Source organism: Tyto alba, unplaced genomic scaffold (assembly GCF_018691265.1).
Source record: "Tyto alba isolate M040663 unplaced genomic scaffold, T.alba_DEE_v4.0 Super-Scaffold_20, whole genome shotgun sequence".
Taxonomy (NCBI): Eukaryota; Metazoa; Chordata; class Aves; order Strigiformes; family Tytonidae; genus Tyto; species Tyto alba.
This window is the reverse complement of record NW_024881283.1, coordinates 2,988,518-3,002,017: the sequence shown is the minus strand read 5'-3', so window position 1 is coordinate 3,002,017 and position 13,500 is coordinate 2,988,518. Positions and strand designations below refer to the sequence as shown.

The 13,500-nt window shown below is 39.6% G+C and overlaps 1 protein-coding gene across 1 annotated transcript in view; it reads right to left on the bottom strand.

Moving 5' to 3' along the window:
• Positions 1-7,740: 7,740 nt before the first annotated feature.
• RLF (RLF zinc finger) overlaps positions 7,741-13,500 on the bottom strand; it is a 50,295-nt gene continuing 44,535 nt past the window's right edge. The window contains exon 8 of the mRNA XM_042793802.1: positions 7,741-12,899. Within this exon, the coding sequence (XP_042649736.1) occupies positions 8,154-12,899 (4,746 nt within the window). The 3' untranslated portion in view covers positions 7,741-8,153. The remainder of the gene's footprint in view (positions 12,900-13,500) is intronic.

Here is a 13,500-nt window from a genome sequence, read left to right as displayed (position 1 = left end):
GATGGGCACTACGTGCTAAGTGGAGTGAGTTGTGAAACAGCTGTCCAGGATGTTCCAACCTGGGACCACCTAGGTCTGCTCAGGAGGGATCATGTTGCCTAGCACAGAGCTAGGTCACTAAGCCTTCACAGTGATCTTGTAGTCTATGCTCAGGAGCAATATTGGGTACCAGTTCTGTAGGGTGCAGGTGTCTCCTGCTTGGGCAGGAAGACTATGACAACCTCCACCCCTGCATTCCAGGAGCAGCACATTATTTGGCTGCAAACTTGACCCAGAAAGTGGTGAGTTTTGGACCCAGGTTGCTCCAGAAAGTGCCATAAAACTTGATGTCAGCCCACCGATATCTAGAAAGTTGTTAGTACACATACACAGTAGGGATCCTGATCTCAGCCATAGCAAGAGGGAGTTTATCCATGGGGATCTCTGTTGCCAGCAGGTCGAGGAAGGGGATCCTTCCCTTCTACTTGGCACTGGTGGGGCCACACCTGGAGTGCAGGGCTTTGGAGTGAATCCAGCGAAGGGCCATGAAGGTGATGAAGAGAGTGGAGCATCTTTCACGTGAGGAAAAGTTGAGAGAGCTGAGACTCTTCAGGCTGGAGAAGGCTCAGGGGGACATTATCAATGTGTGTAAATACCTACTGTGAGAGAATGAAGAAGAGGGAGCCAAATTCTCAGCATTGCCCACTGTCACAACAAGAGACAATGAGCTCAAATGAAAAAAACCCATGCAATTTCATCCGAACACAAGAAAATACTTTTTTACTGTGAGAATGGTCAAACACTGGGACAAGTTGTCCAGAGAGGTTGTGGAAATATTCTGTCTTTGGAGATACTCAGAAGCTGTCAACACAGTCCTTGGCAACATGCTCTCGTTAATCCTGATTGTACAGGAGGTGGGGGTGAGGGAGATGATCTCAAGACGTCTCGCCCAACCTAAATGATTCCGTGACCACGGGGAGCCCATTCTCACAGGTCTGGCAAGTGAACTCCAGAGAGAAAGGGTGGCTTAACTCCATTCTACATCAGCTTGAAATCCATCACCATGTTAACCAGATCATCAAGGAAAGCATAGCTGGAATTGCACTTCTGGGCCCGTGTCATGGCACAGGTGTTAATCAGCTTAATTAGGTTTTCTCACAGTTCCAAAGATGCAGCAGGTGACCTGGTATGACCTTGGCAACCCAAAGGAAATAGGCTGGGGCAAAGCATGGTCATTATACGCTTAGACAGCTGAGTTCAGTGACTGGAGCATGGTCTATGTCCTGCAGGAACATGGCACAACACCCTCCCTTCTGAAGGAAGAGATGCGCAAGACTCCAGAGAAAACTCACCCTTCTGTCTGTACAGTTTAGGAACACTTACCCTGCGGTGCTCCTGAGGACTCCTGGGCAGTACTGGACACTGTGCCAGCAGTGCCATGCAGCAACTCGTGCTCATCACAGATGAGAGCTGTACATTTTCATCTTTGCATAGTTTTGCTCATCCTGTAACTATAAATCTGGAATCCCTTATTCCACTCAGTGTTTTCTGGGTTATTCTGAAGCATGAAATTCATGCTGAAATTGATATGAAACTTTATTCATTTCATTGTTGTCTCTGATTTCAGATCCTATGGATTCAAAATCTTTTTGACTCTGTGTTGTTTACCCCGCACAGATCTGAAATCCTGCCCTATCTCCAACTCCACCTCACCCAAATACTTTTCAGCTAGCTCCATCTCATAACATTAGGAAATTTTCTACCAGTCTTTGCTATTTGATAGTTCCTGCTGCTGCTACTCAACAATCCTTTTCTGCATCCATTTACATCTGCCATTCTTCCAGTACTGCACAGCATGAATTTACATGCTAGAGCTGAATTACTTCTCCCAAACACAATGTTGCTTCTTCTCTTTTCATATTCCCTCCTCCCCTCCCTGCTCCCCAGTAAAACAAAGAACTTCAGCAGAAGGCCTGCTTGGATAGGCAGGGAGTTTCTTAGTAAGCTGAAATGCAAGAGAGTAAACTCTGACTGTTACACAGATCCTCTCTGTTGCTTTAGCATACAGCTTGAAGGGTGTTCCTTTATTATTGGATGGAGGGAATTTTTGCTACTGATGCCAGTCATCTCTCTTCCGTCCTTTCACAATCTCACAGCAGTCTCTTTCTTCACTGCTTCTACAGAAAAGGTCTCCCAGAACTGCTCTAATAATTTGCAACTTTTTTTTTCTTTCTTTTTTTTTTTTTTTTTTTTTTTTTCTGATTTCCAGTACAGTGTTCTGTTGATTTGGTCTGTGCAATGCTCTCTGTAAACTCACACACCTTCTCTATGATGTGAGGGAAAGACAGGAGAGGCACTCCTCCTCAGCATGCCTTTGCAGACCAATCCAAGAGCTGTTAGTTTTTCTTCATACACTAGACTTTTCATTCCCCAGGTACTGCAGTCTGTACACAAGATGTTTAAATTATTTTTCTTCAGTACAAGTTATCCAGACTTCACACAATAATGCATATAAAGCCTCACTAGTACTTGTACAAATCCTTTCATAGCCACACTAAGAGAAGGGAAGTGCAAAAATTAACAGTGACTAGACTAGTATTTGACTGGTTTTCTCCCCTGGTATATATTGCAAGCAGTCCCTTGACTGTCTCCTAACAGCAGCTTATTTTCTCCTTGCAGTACAGTATTGCTGACTCTAATTCTACTAGACCAAACTCTGCTATGTCCTTTTTAAAATAAAGCAGGCTGGCACAACATATGTTCCATAAAATCATTTGTTTGGCTGCTTGCTCTGGGACCCATCACAGACAGACATATTGCTGCAGGGTAATTCCTAGACTGGGTTCTTTCCTTTTTTAAAAAGGGGAAGAATTCAAGGTAATTGGCCCCTCCTGGTTGAGCCACCAGAGATCTGCCACCCAGACAAGCAGATGCTGCAGACCATCCCTGGAGATGAGCTGATAGCAGTAACTTGGTACACAACAGTAATTAACTCATGTGAAGGACCAGGATAGCTTACAGTGGAAGAAACTGGGGGGTAGAGGAGGCTGTTGCAGAGCACATCCAGGCACGTTCACATTAGGAAGGCTGTGATTCCATAGTCTGAGTTACTATTCTTTGGCAATTCCATTCTCACTGAGTAAGCAAAGGGCAGGACCTGTACTTCTGGATGAGGAGATGAAGCCTGAGTTTACTCTTGTGAAGGAAGACAAGATGGATTATAGCACAGGAAGAAAATAGGAGTACAGAGACCAGAGTATAGAAAAGGGAAAGCCTGCTTAGAGGACTGTGAGTTTGGGAAATTGAGGTGAGAGATGCCACGATACTTCAAGTGAACACAAGGGCGTCCAAGGGGGGATACAAATCTCTCACATTAACTGTAGTCCCAATAGCATTAAAAGCATGTGGTTTTGAGTTGCAGCCCTATTTCCTTGCATTGTAATGGTAGAAAGGTATTTAATTATATGCTACTGTTGCTGGGTCTGTTTTCTAACAGTTCAAGTAGTTAAATTAACAGAAGTGCCACAGCTGGCACAAAGGAGACAGCAGGAGATCACAGCTGGGAACAGAAGAAAAGCAAAGACTCCTTTTGGTACCAATGAGACATTTACTGCCTCACTTACCTCTGTGAGCATTTGAAGCCAAACTGTATCAGCACTGCCGTCAAAAGCAGAGCACCAACCCTCTTTCTCCCCCATCGCTTCCTGTGCTCACACATTTACACAGTTTTGTAGTAAGGACAGAAGAACTCCTGAGTGCTAAAATACTTTAAGCCTTTCTTATGGTTTTTGCCTAACCCAGTTCATTCTGAAGGTAAGCTGGTCCCCATCTTTCTGAACCACAATAAAGTGAAAATGTTTTGAGAAGTATAGAGTCCTACAAGGAATCAAATATCTATACTCTGTCAAAACACACTCTTCATATTTGGTATCTGTAATGTTAAGACTCCACAGGTACTGCTGAAACCCCCAGAGCTTGCCACAGCAGTACTGGGGACACACATACCATGGAGCGCACAGGGACTGCGTAACTTGGTAGAGATGCAGTAAGAGGGGTGTTCGTGAATGCTCCTTTTTAGCTCATTCTTGAGATAGCATTTTAGTATCTGTCATTCATCTTACTTCTACCAAAGTATAACAGAAATTGTCTGTGGATTTTTAATCACTGACTTTTAATAAAATAATGCCAACTTAATTTTCTCATTTTTTATCAGTTACCATTTGTAACTATTTAGCAGAATGATCTGTCAAATAAATTAAAACCCAGCCTTATATTTTCTCTAAGTTGCTATGTCCCCTCAGAAGAAATACTGTACCTGCCAACTGCCACAGAAGACAAGGCAGTGCTCCTCTCAGTGAGCTCTTAGTAGCTGTCACTTTTCTCCTTTCCTAGAGGAAGCTCTAGCAATCCATCAAAGCTGGCCAAGCCACATCCCTCCCTGGCACTGCACTGCACCCTGGCTAATCCCTCACCTACTTCCTTCCCTGTAACTGTAAATCCTAAACATTTTTATTGAAAAGCAACTGCTCTCCTATCCAATCCTCAACCCCTCCAAACTCATGTGGGCACAGGGAAAAAAACTGGGGGAATACTGCTGTGGGGAGTCAGCAGAGCAGAAGGGCTCAAGGTCACCAGCTATAAGCATTAGGGGAGAGGCTAGAACAGGTTTAGCATCTGACAGGGCCACGCAAAGGCAAGGTGGTTTCATTTAAGTCTCCCCTCTTCTCTGAACGCTGAAGACCTTTAATACACTACTTAAACACAGTAGGATTGTATAAAGGTAATTTTGTATGATTTTGTAAAGTTCTTTGGTGGCAAGCTTGCAGCAGAGTTTATATGAACAGTATACAAGAAATGCAAACTCATTCAAAGTCATAGTTTTAAATTGATCCATAATTTGGGAGCTTCACAGAAGGAAGTAGGAAGCTATGCTCCAAAGGGAGAAGCAAGGCTGCACCAGTGTATTTTGTTTGTTAGCCACACTACAAGGACACATGGTACCTCCAAAAAACCTGCATTATGAATTGCTGCTTTTGACAGTAAATTATAAGTAATCCCATCCCTATGTTCATGTCAGAGCAGGTAGACAAACTCTTGTAAAGTTTTTATCTTTCACACAGAAAAGCTTCATCCATGCCAGGCAGAAACTCTTGTTCCTTATTTCTGGACAACTGCTGCAGTCCCAAAATATTTTTAATTATAAAAAGAATTAATTCACAAACTCCGTGGGGTCTTTCACTGTGAATCTGTGGTAACTTCCTATTGAGCAAAAACAGAACAGAAAGAAAACAACTTTAAGGAAGTTTAAAGTACAGTCAAACTTGAATATTAGAGAAGGAAACTGTGGTCAGGGAGTTAAAGTGAAATCTTATCCAGCTTCAGGTTACAATATGTGCAAAATATAGCATGGGCAATAAGGGGAGCAGCTCATATCTGCAATTGGAACTGTACCATCTGTAGCATTTTTTAAAAAAACCCAATCATGTCCCTAGTCACCAAGAACCTCAAGTATTCATCGGAGGAACATCTAGTGAACGATGGATGCATGAATTCTACAAGAATAAATGCAATCTTCTCTGAAAAGTTTTCTTGAGTATATACACTCAACGGTTACCCCAGTTAAATTTCCACCTGTCCGCTAAGCAACTGTCAACTAAACCAATGACAATGAAAAGCAAAAAGTCTGCATTTAAATGCCTTTTCAGGTTTGCAAAGACATTGTAACTATTCCAAAACTGCTATAAAAAAAAAGTCTAAGATTACATTATTTGCAACATACTACCTTAAATACCCCATTTACCAAAAGCTGCATCTACATCATAAAAGCAGCACCTTGGAAATAAATTGCATTTTAAAATTTTCTTCTAGTTTTTGGCTTATATAAACATGTGGGAATATTACCTTTCAAATTTCTTATGAAAATCAAGTTGTCTCCAGGTCACTCAAGACAACTTCAGCTCCTCGCAGAGTAGATTCCCATCCGTATATACTCACTGATGGAAGTGACAGTCAGCATCAGACATGATGCAGTTATCTCAGCAACATACAATTTTGTTACCTTCAAAGAGGACACAGCTAGCCTGATGAGTCATCACAAAATTGCCTCCTGCCTTTTAAGCCTGCAGATACTTGCTTTGGTAGAATCTATTTCTCTTTGCTATTCCCCATGTAGAAAGTTCTTTATTGGTCTCTTATGACTAAGCTAATTTATCATCACATTAAGTATCAGTCTTGCATTTAATCATTTCCATTTTCCTGACTGTACTCACAGCATTTTAAGTTGTAGGAAGCAATCAATAACATCAAAACTACTTTTTAAAAGAAATGGTAGATTTTTAGAACTACACAAAGCAAAAGCTTGTACACTGCCTTTGTCCCACCGCCTCTCTGGTCTGTGGCATATATACACATTTTCTGTCTTATTTAATTCCTGCATTCTCATCTACATTCTCTCATTCAAAGTATTTTAAATGCTTGAATTCTTTAATACTGTCATATTTGAAGCTCTGGATATTTATTGGAAATAGAGCAGCTTGACCCAAAACTGAGGACTCAAAAGGTCAATGAATTTAATATTCATGCTGACTATAGTTTTCTTCCTTTAGGCATTGAAGGGGACAGATTGCTTTGTGGGATACTCAAAAAACCCAGTACTGTGCCAGTATCTCTCTAGGCACGTTACCTGAAGCAGTCATCACATGTTTATTAAATTAGCTGCTAATCTCTTTTCCTGTTTTTTTTGAGATCCTGAAGATTCAAGTATGTTTGAACACAATGCAAATTTGACATGAAAAGGTAGATTTCTTTTTTTAAAGAGACGAAAATCAGTTTGGAACACACTTTAGCTATTTCAGGTGTCTGACCCTGTTGCAGTTAACTTCCTCTTTTGACCCTAACTTGCATTTTTAAAAGCCAGTGAGAATACTCAGGCACCATATTCCTTTCATTAAAAACTTATAGTTTTGAGAGGGGAAATGACAGGAAAAGATACGCAATAAACTACACTTCTCCTGCTTGGTGTATGACTTTTCATTTAACTTTTATTTTAAGGATGCCCAAATAACTTTCCTAAGTGTAATATGAGGATGCCATTTCTGCCTAGTTTTGGTCATAACACAGTTCTCCAGATGTTTTTTGACATAGCCTTCTTTATTCCTGCACCCAGCCAATATTTACGGTCTGTTTTAAACTTTCCAAACTTTTTTCCATTTTCTTTCAACTGTTACTTTTCAGATCACAGTATAAAACCCAAACCACCCCACCAAACCCTAAGTCCTCAATCAATAAGAAGCTGTGACTGCTGCTTGCTCATCAGCATCCTCATGGAGATTGGAAAATGCCACTCAGGGGAAACAGATTCTGGGCCTCCAGAGATATGGCAAGAAAGAAGACACAGATGAACAAGAAACTGATATTAAAATATTACTCTTCTAGTGAATCTTCCAGCTAGGTTTCATTCATTGTCAAAAAAGCTAAGCAGGGAACCCAAAATGTGCACTGATACTTCCATGAGACGCAACTCTTGGAAGTCTGGTGACGCTCTTCAAACACTTATGTTGTACCATACACTCTCAGAAGCATCTTCTTCCTTTAAAGGGAAAGGTAACTAGGACTTTTTCATCTCTAAGTGCCAAGCGCTTTCTGCCTGTACTAATTATAATTTTTTCATGTCTGAAAAAAGCACAGAGAATATTATAAAATAAAATGTAATACTTCAATTACAAGTAAACCACATTAAAGACTTACTGTACAGTAAACAAATGGGTGAAAAACTGTAATTTATTGAAACTCATAACTCAAAAAATATAAGATGCTGTAGTGTACAATATGTTACACAAAGCACCCTAGGGTGCACATTCAAGTCAAGTAATAACTCCATCGCCCCCCAAACCCTGGTACCCTAGTACTTGTTCCATATACAATCATGCACATTTACTCTTCAAGAGGAAGCCCCCAGAATTCTCATGTGTTAAATAGCACCAAAATCAGCATAGTCCATTGAAAAAAATGGGGAGCTAAATTAACCTGGCCGATACTTTTGACAGATATTATACATTCATGGAATTAAACAGTCTAAGCTAACCTAAACAGTGTGTACTGTAACAATTACTGTTCTAATTTGAAGTTCTCCCCATATAGCAGTAGTGGAGGCAATCTGCTCTAAGCAAAACTACTTACGTACTTCCTACACAAAGCTCATCTGCCTTTTTTGTTGGAAATAAATCTATGAGGGGTGTGGAAAACTTGGATCTTTCAAGAACAACTACTGGTCTTAAGTAATGAAGCTGTTTTAAGGCAAGGTCTCCACAGTCTGTTAGTGCCTTGTCCAAGATCGCCCTCAAATTTTCTAAAGAAGGGGCAGATGATGATTCTGACAGCAAGGGCTGGATTTCTGTTAGCTGCCCATGATTATTTTGGGTTATGATTACATCTTTATCATTTACAAAGTTGTTTACTGGTGCATCTCCTTGACCGTCTCCCTCTTTTTGCAAGGTTTTATCTACTGGCAAATGCTCAGGAGACTCCCATTCTACTACCTCATCAAAGTCATCATCATCGTCATCATCTCTTCCCTCACTTTCCTGAATAAATTTTAAAAATGAAGACTCAAATCCCATTGGTTTATATGTCTTTAAATCAAATGGTTTGGACACTGGAGGCTTCTGAAATTTGTCTTTTGTAGCACAAAGTACATTTGTTTTTGCATTTTGCTTAACTGTACTATGTTGACATCCTTCTGGGTCTTTCTCTCTTGGCAACTCTAATTGTAAACTAGAGAAATAAGAGCTATTCTCTCTCTCACTATTTTCAGAAAATTCTTCAGTTTTACACATAACTGTCTCCCTGATGTTATGCTCTTCGAAACAGGTGTTCTTTGAACTGTGGTTATATTTTAAAGTGCCTGAATACATAAAGGCACTGGCATCAAAACTCACACTACTTGATGGACATCTTTTTTGGTCTTCATTCTTTAAATCTTGAGGATCACAGTCAGTATTTGGAGTAAGAGGTTTTTCACTTTCCTGCACGCACCCAGGATTAGCTGATTTATCCTCTTTAATTTTTACACCTTTTTTATCCAAGTCTAAAGCTGTTTCAGAACAGGACTGCTTTTCAGTCATTATGCCACATTTAACACAAACAACAAGCTTCTGAATCCGTTGCTCTATATACATACTGGTCATCTGATGTGTGCGCTTATAGTGCCTCACTATACTGCTTTCCAATTTGACAACAGACAAACATCCCTGAACCATGCAAGGGTACTGGGTCTGGTTAGACTTCTCTTTGCACATTTGTAGGGCTTCCTCTTTTGTTTTGAAATTCATCAAATGCTTTTCTCTACCTCTGCTAATTCTTTTAGATTTTTCTTTTAACTGCTTCCCATTTTGCTTGCTTATGTCAAAACTGTCCTTCAAATAGCTTTGTTCATTTTTGTCTTTGTCTTGATTATCTTCCTCCTCTTTCTGATTTCCAAAGAGACTATCATAATATTCACTATGTCGGAAATATACGTGTTGAGAGTAGTGACTGTAATTTGTGAAAATTCGATCACAGCCATTAAGGTCACAATGGATTTCAAAATCTTTGTTTAATTTTTCCTCATTGGCATGTTCTTCTATTAGGTGCTGTTTAAGCTTATTAAAGGTATAAAATACAGCAGGGCACTGGGCTTGGTTACAAGCAAATCTTGCAGATTCAGCTTCAGAAAGCAGTTTTTGATCCTCTAAGTGTTCATTGTGGAAGTCACTACAATGCTTAGCAAGAGCTTTAGAACATAAAAACCGCTTACCACATTCTTTGTATTTGCATGCAAATATTTTTTTACATTTGACAAGTTCCCTTTTTGTTCTTGCTTTGTCTTTTTCTAAGCAGAGTTGTTCCTTATTATACTGGTGAACAGTTCTGTAATGGCGAATCAAACCTTTCTGGTTGGTAAATGCCGAGTTACAACTTTTATGTATACAATGAAATGGTTTGTGGTACTTATGCAATATATAACATAAGTTTCCTTTAGCAACTGTTCTTTTGCTTCCTCTTCCCTGTCTCGCGTCCAGTTCTTCCCTATGACTGTCCAGAGAAGCTATGTTAGAAGTTTTTCTTGTTACATTATTGTCTGCCTCTTCACTGGACTCCAAATCTGTCTCAGAACTACAATCTTCCTTTTTAGGATGACACAGCTGTTCAGAGCGGTCTGAATGTCCAATGAATTGAACGCTGGTTGCACAGACAGGTGCTGGAACAGTGCTATTTTTATGCATGTCATCTGGACATAAACCTGCATGATCAAATTTTTCATTAGAACATACCTTGTGAGCTACCCTCTCACAGCCAATTTGATGTTTGTTTTTATAGTGAATTCTAAGGTGTGTTTTTCTTGTAAATGATCTTTGGCAAATATGACACTTAAATGGTGAGTACCGATGCTGGAACATATTTAACTGAAGAACCATTTCCTTTGAATAGTTATGCTTTTTAACATAATGCATTAAGAGAGCTTCTCTGGTCACAAACTCACATGTACATCCTTGACATTCACAGAAAAATGGTTTAGCTGCCAGTTGTGTAAGGTACTGGCTGGGTAAATTATCTTGTTGCTCTTGAAGCTTAAATTTTGAGGTAGTTTCATCTACTGACTCAGGGCACTTGGCATCCTTAGATGAATAAGACTGTAAAGAACCCAAAAAAGGCTTGTGTCTTGAAGAATTCTGAATGTTAGAATTTTTTAAGCTTAGATGTTTCAAGCCTAACATTAGTTCCAACATGTTATCTTCAATATTTGATTCTTTAGAACTGTCATGAAAAGATGTTTCTGGGGAAGAAGGACAGGTTTCTTCTTTCAGGCCATTGCTTCCTTTAGCATCTATAGTACAATACAAGCTTTCTGGAGAGTCAGCATTTGTATCTGAATTATGACCTAACTCTGTACTAATGTCTGTAGGGGATTTACTGTCCTGAGCATCACTCAACAGATCGAGAATCTCTTTAGTTTTCATCTCTATATTTTTTTTACCTTTAAAGCTATATGGATGGGCTCTGCGAAGGTGTTTTTGCATACTTCTGGAATTTTTGTGTGTGGAACAGCAGCCTTCAAAACCACAGGAAAGGTTTTTTTCATCAAAGCAAACTGCTACATTGGAACACTGTTGTTTCACATCTGCTGGATGGAAGACTCCTTTCTGGGACATGAGAAAACCTGGAAGTGATTGATTGTGAGCCATTGTTTCAATCAGTAGAGGAGACACCTGACCTTGGTTTACTGCAGCATCTGTGCTGTGGTCCCCACCAAGAAGACTGCAATTACTTTCACTATCCAGATCTTCACTGTCAGAGAGAGCTTCTTCCTTAATCTGTGGAATTTCCTGAGAGCCTGAGGGATCCAAGTTATCATTCAGACTGGAATTTTCAGATTGTTCAAGCAGCTGGGACTCTGGAAGATAACTGCATTTGTCTTTTGAAACTGACTCTTCAAGTTTTAGCGTTTGCTTCACTTCCCCATTTGATACTTCAATATTATGCACTGCAAGGTGATTCTGAAATTCAGTTTTTGAATAATAAAATTTTTTGCAACCAAAGAAGTTACAGGTGTATGATGCATCTCTGAAGTGCTGTGCCTCATGATGGTAAAGTTGCCCTAAGTCACTGAAAACAATATTACAGCCATTTAGCTCACATTTATAACGAAGATCATCATGTGTTTGTTTGTGATTGAGAAGCTCATTAACTGACCCGAATCTTGCGTAACAATCCATTGACACACACATATACGGTTGAGGCCCACAGTGCACACGTTCATGCTCCCGCAAGTGAAACGATGTCATGAAGTGTCGGCGACAGAAAGCACACTTCTCTCTCCTGTTTTTCATATCCAAGTAGTGTTTTGCATTCTCATCATTGTTTTGATGTTCAGCTTTCAGATGTACACTTAAGTATTTAAACTGTTTAAATACTCTAGAACAATCCGTTCCAGGACATGGATAGATGTCTCTGTCCTGTAGCTGGCAATTTTCCAGTTGGCTAAAAGTGACATATTCATGTGCGTCGCTTTCAAAGTTTTCAGGCAGCTGTGGCTGATGTGACTTTTCCTGAAACACTGGAGGTGGGCTGCTGGAAGCTGTTGTCTTTTGTGGTGATCTCTCTTTTTTCAGTATTATTTTCTTTTTAGGTCTGTGTGTTCTACTAGGAGGCATTTTAACATGTTCCATTACATGTGGTACAAAAAATTCCTTTCTCTTGAACTTTTTTGTACACACTGGACACGTATAAACACCATCTTCCATATGCATCTTAGAATGATGCAGTATTCTAGCCTCTATACACTCCCTTTTGCAGAGCACACAAAAAAATTTGTATTGAAGCCATCTCTGGTATCTTTCTGAAGAACCAATTGGTTTTTTAACTCTTGTTTTTTCTTTAGAGTGGCTCATTGTGTCTTTTCCATCATAATATTTATGTTCTTTTGTATCATCATAGTCACTAAAGAAAGTTTCTAACATGTCTGTTTCATTGATTGACAAATTACAACTTGCATCATCCTCAGAATCAGAAGCTACTTTCCCTAACAGTTTAAGGCAATGTCGCTTTAAAGTCTTCCAGTCCCAAAATTCAGGATCAAATGGCCAATATGCTTTTAAAGCTAAAAGCAGCTCACAACGGAGTGAATTTGGAACCAGTGCATTTTCTTCATCAAATTTTTGATCTGGTTGCATATAGAGCTCTTCCAACACATTAAATCCACTCAAAGTTGGCTCAAGTAAAAATTCTGTGAGCTGACAAGCTCTTCTAACTTCAAGGTCTTCTGGTAAAAGGCATGCAATTGTTTTACATACTGACGTCTTCATTTCATCGCTTCCATTTGATCTGATCTGAAGGGCTCTCACACATAACAAAACAGACACAGCAAGTCCTGCTTCTTCTGCCTGTTTAAAAACAGAACAAAAAAACCAAACAGGCACAAAACAAATGTTACTTTCCTTTGATAAGTGTATTCTCTCTAGAACTGTTCTAAGACAAGAACATGCAGTGAGAGCATCCAGTAGACTACAGCCATTCAGAATTTATTCAGGCTTCTGAGTGTTAAGTGCCCAAGTCACTGAGCATACTCTAAAAAGTTGCAGTTTATTTTATGTGAGGAAACTCTTCTACTTCTCAAGTGAGGGGAGCCACTTCACATTTAGTGCACTCTGTGGAGGAGTCACATCAACTAGTTGAGGCATTAGATGTTACAAAACATCTAACTCCTCACTCTCTTCATTGAGTGACTCTCAATTATACCTACATCAGTTGTCTAAAAGAGAATGGTGTATATCTTCCATATACATTTCTCCCACAGCATCCACACATGATATTAAATTCAGAGCATGCAGTACTCATTAATAAGGAAATTCATGTAAACTCACACCCTGAAACAAAATAATCTTCAGCAGCATAAGCAGTACAATAGCAGAAATGATTCCTAATGAAGATAACTGGTATTTCACTTCCAAACGTTTTCTGAGGAGTCTATGCACTTTGAGGTGC